The sequence below is a fragment of the Typopeltis vanoorti genome, chromosome 7 (genome assembly GCF_054136105.1).
Source record: "Typopeltis vanoorti isolate ZY-2024b chromosome 7, IOZ_Tvanoo_1.0, whole genome shotgun sequence".
Taxonomy (NCBI): Eukaryota; Metazoa; Arthropoda; class Arachnida; order Uropygi; family Thelyphonidae; genus Typopeltis; species Typopeltis vanoorti.
The window spans coordinates 141886172-141905693 of record NC_143555.1 but is presented as its reverse complement, the minus strand read 5'-3'; the positions used below and the strand labels follow the sequence as shown (position 1 = coordinate 141905693).

At 33.9% G+C, this 19522-nt stretch overlaps 1 protein-coding gene across 1 annotated transcript; it reads left to right on the top strand.

Moving 5' to 3' along the window:
• Positions 1-505: 505 nt before the first annotated feature.
• LOC150105138 (active regulator of SIRT1-like) lies at positions 506-16794 on the top strand. Its single transcript, XM_090396173.1, has 4 exons — positions 506-603; positions 4009-4167; positions 13999-14099; positions 16613-16794. The coding sequence occupies exons 1-4, from the start codon at positions 546-548 to the stop codon at positions 16745-16747; spliced, it is 453 nt and encodes a 150-aa protein (XP_090252299.1). The 5' UTR covers positions 506-545; the 3' UTR covers positions 16748-16794.
• The last annotated feature ends 2728 nt before the right edge of the window (positions 16795-19522 follow it).

Below are 19522 nucleotides of genomic sequence, written 5' to 3'. Positions count from 1 at the left end.
ATCATATATTTCAAAAATATTAAATTTATTTATATATATATTTTAAAGATAATTATATTTTATTCTAATTACATAAGCTCCAAATAATTATTATTATTTTTTTTTTTGATAATCGCTGGGACAGAAACATTTAGATCCAGTTACTTTGAGAAAATTTGATTCGCTTATAAATAGAATATTTTTATTTAAGAAACAAAATTAGTCGGAAATTTTTATTTAGTAATTTAATTTAATATAAAAATGTGATATATTAATAAATAATATAAATATGAAACCGAATGGCGGGAAAAAATCTTTTTTTCGACTGAAGGGAGATAAAAAAATCTTGCACACACTCAAAAATATGCTCAGGCCGGCGCTGGTCACATAATAATAATAATAATACATTGTACTCATATGCTATAGGTCTTACCGCTTTTCATGATTAGGTCCAAAAAAAAAAAAAATCTCGAATTCTAAATCTCTGAGTTGTGAAAAGGAGGGGGCGCTAGTAGTAATAAGTTATGCGCTCTGTCTGTTTTGTAGGGTAGTAATTTAAGGTTGAAATGTCAAGATCCCTTGTGAGAAAAGGTTTAGAGTTGTGCAAGTGTGAGGTAGTGGATAGTAAGTAAGAAATGCGGTCTGTTAAAATGTGTTATATATATATTACTTAGTTATTATACGTTAAAGGTGACCATGATTTGGTTTATCCAGTTTATACATGTGATATTGTTTCTATATGGAGAGAAACCAGGTGTTTGTCAATTGGTATGTCTGCTCACATCGTAAGAAAGCATGTAATACTATTCTTAAGGATTTGTTATGCTTTGAGAGAGTACTTAATTTCGAGGGCCAGTTTTCTTTTTTTTATATAGTATTCGCTTTCTTCATGTGGTAGGAGAAGAACGGTGTTATTGTTAAACTGGTATCTACATGGTGTCTAATGATATTGCTTGAGATCTCGCAAACATTGTTCACAATATACTTATCACACCTCCCCAAATGAATCCAACCAGTATGAAAGGCATAAACATACCATCATCACATCATACTTCTCCTTAGTGTCCCGTAATAATAAACTGATTCATCGAGGCGGCACTGACAACCGCAGCAGGCAATATTCCACTCATCCACCACCCTTGTTGCAAAAAAAAAAAAAAAAAAAAATCAACTCTCAACCTTTTTAACTGCGACTCGATTTATTTCCAATGATAACCTCTTATTCTTCTCCTCTTTGCCATATACGAAAAAAATTTCCTCTACTTCCTTTCTATAAAACTCTTTTAGCAGCTTGTATGTTTTTATCATATCTCCTCTCTATTCCATAGTCTCAAAACCATCGTTACTTGCCTCTGAATAACCTCCACATCTCCAAGAAATCCAGGCGACCAAATATGAGTACAATAGTCCAGATGTGGACATATAATAGAACAGTCACTTCTATAAAACTGGCTTTTACAAAATTTTGAAGATCTGGAAAGGGCATATAACAAGTTGCCAAGAGGAAGACTCTTCAACACAATTAAATTATATGGTTCAATGGGACATTGTATTGATCAATACAAAGTGTTTGTATTTGATTTATAAGTCAGCAATTGGAAAGGTATGAGGTCTTTTTTGAGTTAGCTGATCTCATACGGAAGTAGCAGGGTTTTTTTCTCCCGGAAACTTGAGTTTTTCATCCCGCATAGAGACAGATCAGCCCTTTAGAACAAACGCAATTTACAGACAAAAATATTAGCTGTGGTGGTGGTTGTGGACAGTAGATGGTGTTGATGTAGGTGATTGGTGTAGAGGGTCAGTGTAGTAGTGAAAACAGAGTGTTGTATAGTAGGTGTCCTCCTGCGATGAGTCTTTGGGCTCCTTGGAGGTGTCACAAATAATAATAATAATATCAGTGCCTTATAAAGAGGAATAATGACTTCTTTGTCTCCAATAATCAGTGTATTTTTAAAGCATTCAAGTGATTTCTTGTGCTGTTTTGCAATATGGCATCTGAACTTTAAGTTTCTTATCAACCTTAACTTCCAGATCCCTGGCCTTATCAATTTACAAAATGCATAACTTTACATTTTGCCAGGTAAAACAATTATCCTTTGCCTACAATGTTAGCGTATTCAAGTCATCTTGTAGAATTGTTAGATAGCTTTCATTTATTATTACTCTTCTCTTAGCATAATTGGCAAATAAATGGATATTACTTGTCAGGTTATCTCCAATATCTTTGGCATACAGATTAAACAGGAATAGACTTAGAACAGATCCCTTTAGTATACAACAGGCCACCTTTCTGATCTTTGACTTTGCTCCATCATACAATCTTCTTTGATACCTGTCTGACAGCAACCCATTTGTCCATCTCATCAATCCAATATTCATCCCCATTTGCTTCAGCTTATGCCCCTAATTATTTTTAAACCCTCACATCTGTGGTCTATCTCTAGTCTTTTATCAACTGCTTTATACCTAACTCATCATCATCATCATCTTCCTTTTACCCTCTTTTACCTTGCGGTGTCGAGGGTTAGTTAATCGTCGGACCTCAAACCGTTCACAGGATAAGGTGGTCAGCCTTATGCCCCGGTGTATCCTATGGCCTGTAGTGTTGAGTTCTCAAGGCCAGTTTGCAGGATGATAAACCCCAGATAAACTGGGGAAAACCCTACTGTCTACGTCCAAGACCGGCTAACTTGGCTATGGCTGAGGAAGATCCTTAAGCTCCTCACGTCTCTAACGGGAATCGAACCCAGGACACTCCTTCCCCAGGCATATGGTTGCGAAGCGCACAGCCACTAGGCTAACCGCTTGGACTCTAACCTAACTCTTAGATCCATAAGTTAAAATAGGCTTGAACACATTTCATATATATTTATTCAATGTTCTCCACATGTTCAATAAATATCAGCCCCTCCATACTATCTTTATTCTGTCATCTGTATCAATATTTATATTGCCATCTTTACTAAAAATTATACCTAAATAAATAACAAATATTTTGATTGCGGGCCGACTCCAGAATATTTTGCCTTCCTGATATTTTCTTACAAAACACTTTTTCCTTTGACTTGTTTTACTTCATGTGCTACTTTTATGCATTGCTTTGCTCCTTACTTTTTTTTTTTTATTCTCTCAGCACATGCTCAGTTTCCTTATTAGGAACTTTCAGTATTCATCCATTTCCATGACTGCCTCTTTAACTTTTTGAGTCCACCATTCAGTTCAGGATTTGCCATTCTGACCTCAAAGTTTGGTTCTTATTTTCAAACTCTTCATGTTTTTATTCCAGAATTTGTATATTTGAGTGCACAATTTTTCATTGACAGCTATAATACAAAATTAAGTATTATTCTTTCAGTTTCCTGTATACTCTTATATCTTGAATCAGCTTGAAGATATCACTATTGACAATAAGAGTAATGTTTCTTGTCTGCTCTTCATGTGAATTTTTGCCTATCTTTATGTTGAACATAGCATTAGTGATGGCTAGTCTGCATCCTGACCAGAAATCCAACAGGTACTTACTATTTTATTATTATTTTTAATGTAACCCTCACCCATGAAAAGTAAACCTACAAGTTTTGGCTTTTTCTCCAAATTTTCCAAATATTAAAGTTTTTTTTGTTATAATTCTTAAATTATGGTTTTGAGATCATTATTTAAGAAATGCAGTTTTTAATTTCTTTTTCCAGGTAAAAATGAGTTGGAAGGCTTCTTACAATGACCTCCAATAATGAGACTTTATTCCATGGGGTCTGATAATAAAAATATTCTGATATATATTATTTATTCATTTAATATCTAATTTAAAAGTACTTCATGCCACTTAATCTGTTTATCAGTTTTTGTAAAGGTGAAACTTGATCTGCAGAAGATTAAGTTTCACTTTTATTTATAACATATAAATATAGCTTATGTTATTTGCAAAAAAAAATAACATATAATCTATATTTATATTATATTCTTAAGAATTGAAATGCAGTTTTAAAATTAATTTTCCCTTTTTAAATCCCTTTTTACCTGATTTTTCAGGTAAAAAGAAAAAGAAAAGTAAGAAAGATCCTAACGAGCTTCTTGGTACAAATAAATATGGTTATAAAAAGAAAATTCGAAAACTTCAGAGAGCAAATATGAAGGATTATAATAGAGAGAAATTGACAGTTAAAGGCAGGCGAGTCAAATCAGCAGTTGGTAAGTAGATTCATTTTATTAAAATTGTTTGCTGTTTGAAATGAATCATAGGCTAAGGGTAGTCTGAAAAGTTCTCAGCCTCGACCATAGATGGCAACACTGTCGGCAAGATTTTTTTTTTCTAAGTTGGTACATCTGTCATAAGCATCCATGTGAAATTGCAAGTCATTCTATCAAGTAGTTTGTTTAACAGCTGTCTGAAGCAAAAGTGTTGTCTGTATCCCTTGAAATGGATAAAATTGAGTATTGTGCAGTTATAAAATTCTTTGTAAAAGAAGGTTTAATGCAAAAGAAATTTATTCAAAGTTCATAAAAGTTTATGGCCACTCTTCTCTTTCGTTTTTGACAATTAAGAAATGGGCTGCCGAGTTTAAACATGGCCGTACCATCCTTGAAGATGATCCACGTAAAGGATGCCCAAAAAGTGTAACAACATCAGAAATCATTCATCAAGTGCAAGATATGGTATTGGATGACCGGCAAGTCAAAGTGTATGAAATTGCTGAGACTATTGGCATTTCAAAAGAATGTGTAGGATATATTTTTCATGAAGAATTGCAAATGAAAAAGCTTTGTGCGAGATGGGTGCCACGCTTGCTCACAGCAGATCAAAAACACACATGCATGAAAATCTGTGAACAATGCTTGGAGCGTTTTAACAAGCATAAAAACTGATTTTGTATGTTGATTTAGTACTATGGATGAGACTTGGATTCACCATTACACACCAGAATCCAAACAGCAGTCAAAACAGTGGACAGAAGCTGATTGTTCAGTGCCAAAGAAGACATGGTTCCATCAGCAGGAAAGGTTAGCATTGGTGTTTTTGGATGCTAAAGGCATTTTGTTTATTTATTTATTATTTTGAAAAGGGTAAAACGATATCTGGGAATTGTTGGAACATCCCCCCCCCTCCCTTTTCCCCAGATTTGGCTCCCTCTGACTTCTATCTCTTCCCAAAACTAAAACTCTTCCTCACTGGTTAGTGTTTTTCTTCGAATCAAGAGGTGATTGCAACCGTAGAGGGGTATTTTGCAGATCTTGCTGAGAACCACTACAGGGACGGGATAATGGGGCTGGAGCGTTGCTGGAATAAATATATTAGTCTTAACAGAAATTATGTTGAAAAATAAAAATAATTTTGAAATTATAAATTCGTTTTTTCATTCTTAGGCCAAGAACTTTTCAGACCACCCTCGTATGCTGACTATCAATCCTGCATGAGAGGTGAGAAATTCTAATCAGAGTAGTGTTCACTGGAGTAACGACAGTAGTGTGTGCCAAGTCTAGCCTACAGCTTATATCACTGTTTACGACACTGTCCTCACTAAGTTTAATAATTTTGATCGTTGCATTTAAAGTAATCTTGTGACTTTTCTTTCAGCCTTTATCTGCATTTATTATGTTATTTTAAATTTTAATCACAACAGAAACAGTAAAATAAAGGTTATAATGTAGACACTTGAATAATATTCACTTAATCACAGAGATGCAAAATGAAACATGTTTGTAAGCAAATTTGGCAACAGTGACAGCAAGTGGTGTCAACCAGTGCAAGCAGTAACATCATATTGCTAAGGTGTTGTAACTGCAAAGTAAATGTCTCGAGTTTGGAGTATGGTAGCAATTGAAATTTGTTGCGAGTTGGGATATGCCTGTATAAGTTCTACAATCTCTCATGGAGGAAATGATGTAACAAAAAAAAAAAAAAAAGTTGTATTTAGGGCAGGGGGTTAAAATATCAATAAATGGACTTCCTTCTAGCATAACCATTCTCTCTAAAAAAAAATCTGAGACTAAATTTAAGGAAATAAAATTACTTAGGACAGAATTTTCATTTTTATCATTATGCAATGCAGAAAATAATTTATCATCTCTTACAACATTTTCTGACATGCTGTTGAATTTAAATCTTATAAGCATTCTACTGAATTAGTTTACTATTTCAATCTTCAGTGATTTAACTATAGCCTTAAGAATCCAATAATTTTAATTTTAGTGATGTTTATACTTCCTAAATTAAAGAAACTTAATTTTTAAAATGTTTATTTTTTATTGCACGATGAATAATAACTCCACAGCATGGTATTCTTTGATAAATTTGATATTTATTTTTTTTTTTCATAGTATTATTCAAGTCTGTCTCTCTGACTATGAAATATATGTATTACTGATGGGAGTATCATTTGTTTGGCCAATGGTGCTAGCTACTAGTCAAATAATTGGCAACAAAACTGTTATCATACCACTCCAGTACATACTTACTTGAGAAATAAAAGTTTAAATTAGAAAGTTAGGCTGGCATTTAAGAAATGTACATTATTGTACATGTAAATTCTAGAACAAGACAGTTAAGTGCTTATTAAGAAAGCCCAATGTTTTCTAACTCTTTAAAGAACTAATTTTAAGAATTAATATTTTCATTTTACATGCCTTAATGAAAACAACTGACTGCAAATATGAAAGCAAACTATGGGTGAAAGTCTGACAAAAAAATATTGCACCATTGTGCAATATTTTTTTGTCAGACTTTGCACACCTTTAAGCAAGTTAGCTTAACATTAGAATTCACCTTTAATCTTATTACATATTGGAATACTAAACATGCTTACTTTGTTTAGTACATAGTGTTCTGGAATTTAAACTGTCTAATGGAATAAAGTCAGTTACCTCAGAATATGCTTTCAGAAAAAGATTAAGATTATCTCATATGAGGGTGGTCTGAAAAGTTCTTGGCCTAACAATGAAAAAACAAATTTATAATTTCAAAATTATTTTTATTTTTCAACATAATCTCCCTCAAGACTAATACATTTATTCCAGCAATGCTCCAGCGCCATTATCCCGTTCCTGTAAAAAAAAAAAAAAAAAAAAAAAAAAAAAACCCACTAAAATAAAGTAGTGGTTCTCAGTAAGTTCTGTAAGAAAAATACCCCTCTTGATTTGAAGAAAAACACTGACCAGCAAGGAAGAGTTTTAGTTTTGGGAAGAGATAGAAGTCAGAGGGAGCCAAATCTGTGGAATAGGGTGGATGTTCCAACAATTCACAGTGCAGATTGCTTAATTTTCCCATTGCCAAAACATCTTTGTGGGCAGGTGCATTGTCCTGATGAAAGATGAGTTTTTTCTTCTGCAAACCGGGTTCTTTTCTCACAAATTTTTTCGTCTAGTCTGGTTAAAAGATCGGAATAATATTCCCTGGTTATAGTTTTACCCTTTTCAAGATAATTAATAAACAAAATGTGTTTAGCTTCCTAAAACACTGATACCATGACCTTTCCTGCTGATGCAACTGACTTTGTCTTCTTTGGTGCTGAACAACTGGCTTCTGTCCACTGTTTTGACTGCTGTTTGAATTTTGGTGTGTAATGGTGAATTCAAGTCTCATCCGTAGTAATAAATCGACACACAAAATCAGTTTTATTCTTGTTAAAATGCTCCAAGCGTTGTTCAGAGATTTTCATGCGAGTGCTGCATTTTTGATCTGATGTGAACAAGCGCAGCACCAGTCTTGCACAAAGCTTTTTCATTTGCAATTCTTCATGAAAAATATATCTTACACGTTCTTTTGAAATGCCAATAGTCTCAGCAATTTCACACACTTTGACTTGCCAGCCATCCACTACCATATCTTGCACTTGATCAATGATTTCTGGTGTTGTTACACTTTTTGGACACCCTTCACGTGAATCATCTTCAAGGCTGGTACGGCCATGTTTAAACTTGGCAGCCCATTTCTTAATTGTCGAAAACAAAGGAGAAGCATACCCATAAACTTTTATGAACTTCAAATGAATTTCTTTTGGTGTTAAACCTTCTTTTACAAAGAATTTTATAACTGCACGATACTCAATTTTATCCATTTCAAGTGATACAGACAACACTTTTGTTTCAGACAGCTGTATAAAACAAACTACTCGATAGAATGACTTGCAATTTTACATGGATGCTTATGACAGATGTACCAACTTAAAAAAAATCTCTTGCCGATAGTGTTGCCATCTATGGTCGTGGCTGAGAATTTTTCAGACCACCCTCGTAGGTCTAAATAATATTGACCTTTTATTTTAAATGTACATCATTAGAGATCCCTATAACTGTTAGAATCATACTTAGACATAAATTTAGTATATTTTACTAAATATAATTAGATTATGGCTAAGTATATATTATATGTTATGTGAGTCTTCACAGATATGGTCACTTGAAAATGAAATGACTCTATTGCCTACATTTATACTATTCTAGTAACCAGTATAGCCATGGCTATTGATTACACACATTGTACAGTTCCTTTTATTTCCTGTTTATTGTTGTCTTTTTGTTATTCTACCAGTCTCTATATCACCACGAATAGTAATTGTATTGCATTAAATTTATAAATTATGTCATATTAATTTTTAGTATATTCTATTAGCACTTGTGTTGCATCAATATTGTATTATGTTATTATTTTTAATATTTCTTTAGTCCTAATAAAAGTTTCAATTTCAGGCTGGTATCTATATAGAAAAGTACCAAACAAGAAAATTCAATATTCCAGGCATGTTTTTCCAGAAAGCTGACTGCCATACAGCACTTTCACATTATGCAGATGTCATCTCACCTTGACCTTAAGCCTGTTTGGCTCAGTTGTCTGTCATGGCTAGGGTAACTTGGTGTTTATATAAATTTCTTTGATGCTATAACAGGGCCATTAATCTTATCTGCCCAGTCTTCACCTGTCACTCGAGTATCATCTCTGGTCAGTTTGTCATGTAGGATAAGGAATCAGAGTTTTTTGAAGGGAAAAACCTGCCACTTCCACATTAAATTGGCTAACTCACTTTCAGTTAAAAATATTTTCATTTAATACACTAAGAACCTTTATAAGCTTCTTAGATGGAATTCAAACCCGGGTCTCGAATAACTTTCCAACTAAAGGGGAGGGGGGGGCATTGTCAAAGCTGGCAGAGCCAGGAGGCTCAACAGCATATACATATTTCCTTACTGATGTTAGTTTAAGTTTAAACTATTAGTCATGCGCTCATAATACTGACATTAACTTACATATATACTAAACATCAAAAATGAGAAAAGAGACTACCTGAAATTGGTGTAAGGTGTGACCATGATAACAGAAAATTATATTTCTGAGATACTAATCGAAATATTGGCATTCATCATTCCTTTTATCTTCCCTCTTTCGTGATGATATCCTTTGCCATTTGGTCACAGAGCACTTTACTTTTGATTCAGCATACTTGTTAAACTTACTTGAGTAAACAGTTGTCTTTTTTTGGAGGGGGGGGGAAGAAATGTGATATATATAAAAAAAGTAAATTTTTTTCATGAGAATACATTCCATATATCATTTAAAAGTGGTGTACAAAAAGATATATTGAATATGTTTTCAATATTACTTATATACATTGTTCGAAGAAAAGCATTTTTTAGTCACATCAAGCAAACATGACAGCAAGATTTCCTGACCAGTTAAGTATTATTTATGGTCAAAGTATGCACTTCTGCATAAAAAATGTAAAAGTTCATGCTTTCACCCAGACATAGTAAGCTTGACTTAATAATAAATAATACTTAACTGGTCAGGAAATCTTGCTGTCATGTTTGCTTGATGCGACTAAAAAATGCTTTTCTTCGAACAATGTATATATGTAATATTGAAAACATATTCAATATATTACTTGAAGATGTCTTGAGCAAAATTGCATACAATAGGAAGTTATTCTGAGAATTTTCCATATCCTTCTGTTTTCTCTTTCTTCTAAGAAAGGCATTAGTAGCCATTTGCTTAAATATTTTAAAAAACTAATACAATCTTTTAATTTCCTTAATCTTTGAGGATCAGTGTTTTACATTTACTGTTTATTGTTCAATGAAATTGATACGATGAAAAAGGAAAAGCTGGTCCTTGTTGGCGATCTAAATAGCAGAGTAAGAATTTTGTATATCTGACAATCATTATTGAATGATTGTCAGATATACAAAAATATATTGGGAAAATTTGGAGAAAAGAGCAAAACTAACAATAATGGCAAATACCTGTTGGATTTCTGCTCAGGACATGGACTGGTTATTACTAACACAATGTTCTAACATAAAAATGTGCACAAATTCACATGAAAAGAAGGGGCAAGGAATAAAAAAAAGACTCATTGACTATGTTATTGTTGATAGTGATGTTTTTTCTTTGGTATAGGACGCCAGAGTGTAGAGGATTTCAAATTGGAAGTGATCACCATTTGGTCTTGAGCACGTTAAAACTGAATTTCATATTGAAAAGAAAAACACATAACAAAGTTTTAAAGACAAAAGTTGAGCAGCTCTCAGATATGAACTGTAGGCTAAAATACCCAAACATTATTGAAGAAAAAAAATGAGAGTTGGAGAACAGGAACCAAATCTTGGAGATTCATTGGCAAGCCCTCAAGAAAACAGTGATTGATTCAGCCAGAGAGGTATGTGGTGAGGTTCTGATTTTTTCTATCCTTTGACCAAGGATAGAAAAATCAGAAGTCCATGGTGGACACAGGAAGTTAAAGAAGCAATGAAAGAAAAGAAGAAAGCATATCAAAAGTTCCTGGCAAATAAGTCAGCTTGTGCTCTTAGAGAATACAGAGACAAATGAAAGAAATCTAAACACTGTGTAAAACTAGCTAAACAAAAGTCATGGGAGGACTTTGGCAAGAACATAGAAAATAAATATCAAGGTGGCAAAATATTCTGAAAACTGTTGAAAAAGCTCAGAAACGGAGGAAAGAGTGCTGTAAAAGCAATTAGAAATTATAAAGGTGACACGAAACTTGAGAAAAATATATCCTTGAAGTATGGAGTAATTACTTTGAAAAATTGCTAAATGAAACAATCACTGGCAGCACAGTGGTAAAAAAAACACTGACCAGGCATGTAATCAGGAATACATATCCATACTTGAAGTAGAATAGGCCATCAAAAGCCTGAAATGTGGAAAGGCAGCAGGAGTAGATGATATTCAACCAGAAATGCTCAAGTATGGAGGTATAGAAGTCTTACAGTGGCATTCAGAAGGCCTGGACAGAGGGACAAATTCCAGATGATTGGAGTAGAGCTCTCATAGTACTCATATACAAAAAGAGAAATAAAACTGAATGTGAGAATTACAGAGATAATTCTCTATTGAGTGTTCCTGGTAAGATTTATGCAAGTATACTTGAGAAATGGTTGAGAAGAATTGTGGAAGAAAAGCTTGGTGAAGAACAAGCTGGATTCAGGCCAAATAGAGGCTGTCAGGATCAGATTTTCACTTTACGACAGATAGTTGAGAGATCATGGGAATGTAACAAAGATCTGTATTTATGTTTTGTAGATCTGGAAAAGGCATATGACAAGGTACCAAGAGAGAAGCTCTTTGAAATGCTACAGTTATACAGTGTCAATGGGGCATTATATCAAGCAATATTTAGTCTTTATTTGAGTTGTAAATCACCAGTTAGAATTGAAGAAGTACAGGAAGGTGGTTTAATGTTAAATCTGGTGTCAGACAAGGATGTACATTATTCCCTCTGCTATTCATTATCTATATGGATCACATTATGAAGGAAAGTATTAAAAACGTATTAAACCTGATATCAAAATTGGAGATGCTAATGTCAGCTCTTTGCTTTATGCAGATAATGTTATACTTCTAAATAAATCCACTATAAGTCTGCAAGATTCCCTGACTAAATTGAATAACTGTTATAATAGATATGGTATGAAGGTCAGCATTAAAAAGACAAAAACAATCAAAATAGGCAGAAACACTGAAAATATCAACTGCATTGTGAAAGGAGAACCTATAGAACAAGTAAAACATTTCAGTTTTACTTGTTCTATAGGTAATATTTAGTCTTTATTTTAGTTGTAAATCACCAGTTAGAATTGAAGGAAGTACAGGAAGGTGGTTTAATGTTAAATCTGGTGTCAGACAAGGATGTACATTATTCCCCCTCTTATTCATTATCTGTATGGATCACATTATGAAGGAAAGTCGTATTAAACCTGATATCAAAATTGGTGATGCTAATGTCAGCTCTTTGCTTTATGCAGATAATGTTGTACTTCTAAATAAATCCGCTACAAGTTTGCAAGATTCCCTGACTAAATTGAATAACTCTTATAATAGATATGGTATGAGGGTCAACATTAAAAAGACAAAAACAATGAAAATAGGCAGAAACCGAAAATATCAACTGCATTGTGAAAGGAGAACCTATAGAACAAGTAAAACATTTCAGCTACTTAGGCACGATTTTTAGTGAAGATGGTAAATTAAATATGGAAATAGACAACAGAATCAACAAAGCTGCTGTGGTAGATAGTCAACTGAATAAATTTATGTGGAATAGGAGAGAAATTAGTTGGAACACTAAATTAGCTGTATACAAGACAATGTTCAAACCAGTTTTAACTTATGGATCTGAGAGCGTGGTCAGAAGTAAAACACTTGACCAAAGACTAGAGACTGCAGATATGAGCATTCTGAGAAAGATTAGAGGCACGAACAGATGGCATCAATGGAAATGTCATATTAAAAAATGAGGATATTAGGAAAGAACTTGGCATTGCCAGCATCTAGGAATGCATTAGCAGAGCATGTCACTTAGTATGGTCACTTAAACGGAATGGGTGAGGAAAGATTAGCAAAACAAGTGTTCTCTGCCAGGTTAGCAGGAAAAAGACCCATAGGAAGACCAAGATAAGGTGAATTGATATGGCAAAAAGTGCCTTAGAAGATAGAAATATAAGATCTGATAATGTAGGAGTCTACAGGTAACAGATTAATTTGGAGGAAAATTGTACATAGGAAGTTAATAATGATGTAATTCTTCATGCAGTACTATCATATCCTGTACATCCCTTGAGGGTATATATCAGGAATTTGATGATGTTTATTGTTCTAGAAGCACAAATGAAATGCCATTTTTTATGAAACTAATGCATATAATATTTATGTGCAGTTTTAAATATCTAATGTGTCAAATTGGTCATGCAGAAAAATATGAATTATTCTTAATAAATGAAGCAAAAAGAACAATTTAGAAATAAAAACAATTCTTCTAATGCCTTTCATTTCCCAAAGGAGTAGGAAAAACTTTTCTGGTTCCAACATTTGGAAATCAGTAGGCAACCATTTTCCATCTTGGTAGTTAAGTTCAGATCTACCGATGAGAGAATATGGCAGACAGCTGTCATATATTGTGTTCCTAACCTTAAAACTCATTGCTGTGTGAGCTTTGTCATTTTTTTTTTTTCTTCCCTGGGTTGAGAGACTAAAAAGCCCTCCTAATTGCCTAGAAAAAGTTCCTGCTAGTCAACTAGAATTCTAACATTCTTTTTTTCTATCAATATAGAGTCATGGCAGTTATTCTGTAGCACCTACAGAAACATTTGATTATTTAAAAGAATTAGGAAAGGATAATCAAGACAGATAAAAAATGAAAAATTTTCTTGTAACTAATAGTTAAAATATGTATTTTTAAGAAAGTGATATGTTAATTAATTTTGGTTGCTTTGTCATTTTTCCTCCTTTCTATGCTATGTATTGTTCACATTTCATATAACAAAAATGCATGATTTATAGACATCATATTAAATTGTACTGTGTGTGTGAGAGAGAGAAATATATATATTATATATAATTTTATAATAAACCCAGTCATAATAATTTAAGATTCATTTAAAATGTAAATCATATTACAAAGTAAACCTTGAGGTTATTTTTATTATTTAAGCATTTAGTTTTTATATAATTACTTACTTTACATTTCCAAAGATGTCTGCTGTAATAATGATGTACATTTTGCTTTTTAGATGAATATAAGAGAAAACAACAAGAAGATCAAACAGAAACAAATTTGCACATTCTTCAGAGGTTGAGTGAAATCAAAACTGGATCTTCAACAGTGAATAAAGTATGTTATCCATTAAAATTTTTATTATGATATCAAACAACACTGGACCTCTGTACTCTAGTTATTGGTGAAGTCCTATTTGGAATAGTCCTGGTTTCAAATTGAGAATAGGATACAATGAACCATTTACATGATCTTTTCATCTGAAGGTGAGCTAATTAGCCTCGTAGATAAGTGGCAGGGATTTCATCCCACAAAGAAACAGCAGTTGACAGATTATGTAGATAGGATTCCTCATCTTATCAGAGCATTAATTAGATTTATATGAACCAAGTTATTTGGCTGTGACAGGCCATTGACACTAATATGTTAAGGCAAAGATAGAAATGCAGAGATATGCTTTTGGGGAGGGGGTTAAGAATTAGTGTCAGTGAGAGTTGTTTGGTTGAATTTCTATTGTCTTTTATGATTTTTTTTTAAGTATTTTGTGTGGGAGAATTTTTGAGATTCACAGTAGAAATGCATTTCTTTTGGCTATGGTTCATTGTGTTTGGTTAGGAAGAGATAAAAAAGGAAGTAGGGCATACAGTGAGAGGTGATAGACATACTGCCCACACAGAGGGGGGAGTCAGTCTCTTGTCCATACATGGTCTTGACAATTTTCCCCTGCAGCCACAGTATTTGGTGTCCCTCTAGTCCTGAACTAAGGGTAGCATATCTACTATTTGATAGACTATAAGAGTAGACTGTCTAAAATAACTGAAAAATATATTAATAGATACTTAAAATTCAAAGCTAAATAACTTAGAGATGAGGGAACCCGACTGAAACTTTGATTATATGTTCAGTACTCACTTTCTTGTGGTGTGTCCTGTTAGTATATATTTATCTGGATACTGATGAATTAGGATATGGCTTGCAGTTTGGAACTTGAGACAAAATTGTATTTTATATTGGCTTAAGCCAAAAATAAAGTGATGAAATTGTCATGCTAGCTGACACACTGTCCATTAAATGAGGTTATGCTATTTTTATCAGGGAATGGCACACAGTGAAAAGGCAACAGATAGAACACCCTAGCATTCAACCGAAGATATCTGCTATCATTTAAGGATCATACAGAATACCAGTAGATAGAATTTATCATTTTATGTAAAGTGGGAGAGAGGACAAGAGGGCATCCATTGCCTTTGAAGGTGGTAAATGTGGGTAATGTGAATGAATTTAAGGAAAGATATGCTAGCTTGTGTGAGTGATAATTGGCCTCCCTTGATGAGTCCCTGACCCCTTGGAGATCTCTAGTAATAACAATCATAATTTTTACTTTCTCATGAAAATGCAATATTACAAAATGCAGATGAATTTTCCATTTGCATTATTTTATACTTGTTGGCCAACAAGATGTCCACTCTCCAACAGGCTGTGGGTTCAAATTTTACCTAGGGTCTCATTCAATCTTAACAAGTAGCCTAGTTGTGAAAATACTCATATGCAAACCTTGTTTGTTTATACTTGGAAATGGAATTTAATAAGAATATAATTTCTTTGTAAGTCTAATTTATAACCAAGTGGATAAAAATTCTACATCTCATATAGTTCTGATGGGGAGTATTTTTATAAGGTGATACACCTTTTCACTACTTGTAGATGGAAAATATGACTTCTGCATTACTTCAACCTTTGTATATATTCCAGGTCTGGCTCCCACTTGTGAGACTTTACTAAAGGTCCAAACCAGTCTGGATAGTGGCCCTTATCATAATGCATAGCATTATACATGTCTGAAAGAATATGCACTTTGCATTATGGTAAGGCAATTACTGTGAACTCATTAGCCTCTATGTACAAGAAGCCTAGTAATGAATTCACACAAACTTTGTTAGCTTACACTTGGATAAAGGATTAAACAAGAATATAATTTCTTGGCAAGGTTAATTTAATAATAATACATGTGCATTTTGCAGACAGACAAATGAAGCTTATTATTAGTTTTTTTTTTTTTTAGTATGGGAATGATGTTGCTTGCTTATAAAATATTCTTTCTGGCTTGTCATAACAAAGTAACTTGGCTTCATATAAACCTAGGTACTTAATGCTGCTAATTGCTTGTGTTCTTTGACCATTTTATAGGATGAAAAACATGAATTTTTGGAAAAGGAAAAAAATGCCATCTCCATGTGAGAGCATCAGATTTACCTTCAGTTGAAAAGCACTTATAAATTCCTTACATTCCAGATAGGATTCAAATCCAAACCTCTGCAGCGAAAGGATTTCCACTATGGAAACTGATCTAATTTTATTAATCACTTGCAATCCTATTTTTTATTTATCTTTTAGTTTACATCTATTAAGACATTTATGATGACATTTGTTTTGTTTCCTCTTGGTATAAATTTAATTTCTTGTGTTTTAACTACACATGATTAAAACAGAAACTTGTGTTTCTGTTTTAACTATTTGTTTGATGATAAATATTGTTCAACATGTGACTTTTACATTAAAAATATATCACTAACGCTATTTAGAATTATACCTTTCTTTCTTGGTCTTACTTTTTTTTTTTTTTTTTCTAGATACTTGACCACAGGCATAACAAGTCAGCCAAAGAGAATTCCGTTATATCCACAGAAGATGAACAACCAATAAAATCAGTTCTCTTTGAAGATGAAGATATTGCAAATTTAGAAAAAGAATATGGATTAGTTTGATGTAGTAGCTGTATAAATTAAAATAAATAGCAAATGTTTTGTTTTTATATATTGAACACAGATGCCATTCTTTTGCTTAATGTTACAGAGACATAAAAAGACTGTTATTCTAGTTATAAGTTATCCTTTAAGAAATGTCTTCAGGATTTACATATAATCTTGAGAGTCTACAGTTTAGAACAGTGTAACATTAAATTGTTACTGGTCATCATTTTGTAACTGAGCCAACTAATCACAACCAATCCAAGGTTGTTCAACCTAAAGCTGAAACTGAAAGAGAAGAAGCTTATTGCCATTGAAAACTTGCAGTTAATATTTTGTAGGAAACATGCAGTGAGACTGTTTTCCAAAATAGTAGAGATGAATGCAGAAGAAAAATTGTTCTCTGAGTTTGGAATTGAGCTATGGACCGTTGCATATGTAAGAGATTTAGAGGAGAAGATGAAATTCGGATGTCAATCAGAAACTGAACATCTACATGAAATAATTCTCTCTTCATACATTGTCAGAGATTTTTAGTTCTTAGGGTGTTATCCCAGTTGTTTTCCTGATTGAATTGATTTATCAGTGCCCTTGACCATGTTGTTTAATATGAGTCTCGGGTCTGGTTTAGTCCCGAAGGTGTGGAAAGAGAGGAAAATAGTTTCACTGCATAAAGGAGGATCCAAGACTACGGTTGCAAATTACCGACCGATCAGGAGTCGTTGTCAAGGTCTTGGAGAAAGTAGTCAAGGGAAAAATACAGGAATGGATTGATGAAAATGAGATACTGTACAGGGGGACAGCATGGCTTTGTGAAGAGTAGATCATGCCTCAGTAACTTGCTCAAGTTTTATAACAAGGTGATGGCTGAACTGGATAAAGGTAATGGGTTTACAGTGATACTGCTGGACCTGGCAAAGGCGTTTGACAGGATACCACATGGAATTCTAATCCGTAAACTACAACATATGTGAATGGATATAGGGTTGGTGAGATGGATTGGAGGGTGGCTGATGGAGAGATATTCAAGAGTAGAGTCCAAAAGACAGCCTGTGACTGGTGGTGTGCCGCAGGGTTCTGTTCTTGGACCACTGCTGTTTAATCTGTTCATTAACGATATAGGGAAGGATCTAAGAGGAACAGTTCATTTGTTCGCTGATGATTGCCAAGTTGGGTAGGCGACAGATGTCAAAATCTTGCAGGATGACTTGGATAGATTGGAGTTCTGGGCTAAGGAGAATGGATGTCATTTTAATGTGACAAAATGTAAGGTTATGTGTTTTGGGGTGAAAAGATTAGCAGCAGTATACCACATTGGTGGAACTGTACTCCAGGAGATTGATGAGGCCAGGGACTTGGGAGTGTTGGTGGATAGGGAGATGAAGTTTAGGGGGCACATAGCAAAAGTAGCTAAATCAGCTCATCAACTCACTTGGTTTTTGAAAAATACCTTGACGAGCAGAGACAAACAAGTTATTGTACTTCTGTACCGAGCCTTGATAAGACCTCATCTCGACTACTGTGCCCAGATTTGGTCACCTAGGTTCCTTCTTGATGGGGAGTAGGTTGAGAGGATCCAGAGCCGAGTGACCAAGATGATAGCAGGTCTGTGGAAAGAACCTTATGAGAACAGGTTGAGTATTTGTGGGTTGCAAAAATTGGTTGATAGGCGGAGGAGGGGAGATATGATTGAGACATTCAAATTACTGAAGGGTTTCTATAAAATTAATTCGGAAGATATTTTTGAGAACAGGGCTGGTTGTGGGAGGACTAGGGGACATCCATGGAAACTGGGCAAAAGTGTGGTTAGTAAAGGTGTTAGAGCTGGGTTCTTTACTTTTAGAGTGGTAAATGAGTGGAATAAGCTGCCAGAGTCTGTTGTGGGTGCTATGACTGTGAGTGAGTTCAAGGCAAGGTATGATATATGTGAGTATGTCGTATAGTTGTGTGGATGTGATGTTTAGGGCCTCCCTTGATGAGACTAAGGACTCCCTGGAGTCGCTTATAATAATAATTTGATTAGTTAATATTTGTTCAGAGATAAAATAATACTTTGAGCAAAAGAACTAATTTTTTTGGATTGTGAAGAGGGATGTAATGCTGTTCTGCCAAGAAAGATTGTTGGTCAAAGTTATGTCGAGAAGAGAAATCTCATCTTGTCTCGAGATTTGAATGTTGTCAAAAGTAAGACCAGAAAAAGTGTTTTATATACAAAAAATTGGAAATCAATGACAAATTCAGTGCAATTTTTGGATCAGAAGACTAAAAACAATCTAGCTGAGGAAATCAGGCATAGAAATCAAAGGTCATTTGACATTTTTCCAATCTCACACAATACATGTGAATATGTATACAAAGATAGACAGGGGTCTGGATTGAGTATACCACTAATCACCTTAAATCTGCAGATTGCCTCCCATTCCCCACACACACATACCACTTTCTGATACATGTTCATCAGCCACCTTCTTACCCAAGTAAGTAATTTATATTCCAAACCTGTATCCTCTAATGCAACAGCCTTTCATATGCCATCCTTGTCAAATGCTGTAGCAAAGTCCCAACAGTATTATAGTATATCCAGTCCCTTTATCCAACTCAGCTGTAACATAATTATAAAATAACAAATTGCTCAGACATAATCTCTCTCAAATAAAACTAATGTTCTTTGCAAAGTATAGTTTGTTTGTCTATCTATTTCTGTATTTGAGTTCTTGACTTTTCTGAAATCTTTCAGAAATACTAATAGCTTTATAGCCGCTACTCCAGAAATAATAGCTTTATAGTTAGGGA

What these genes read in the sequence shown, in the direction of transcription:
- LOC150105138 (XM_090396173.1), top strand. Translation starts at nt 546, where the DNA reads ATGTCAAGATCCCTTGTGAGAAAAGGTTTAGAGTTGTGCAAGTGTGAG. An exon ending in CAAGTGTGAGGTAGTGGATA is followed by an intron (nt 604 to 4,008) that starts GTAAGTAAGAAA and finishes CTGATTTTTCAG; the next exon opens with GTAAAAAGAAAAAGAAAAGT. An exon ending in GCGAGTCAAATCAGCAGTTG is followed by an intron (nt 4,168 to 13,998) that starts GTAAGTAGATTC and finishes TTTGCTTTTTAG; the next exon opens with ATGAATATAAGAGAAAACAA.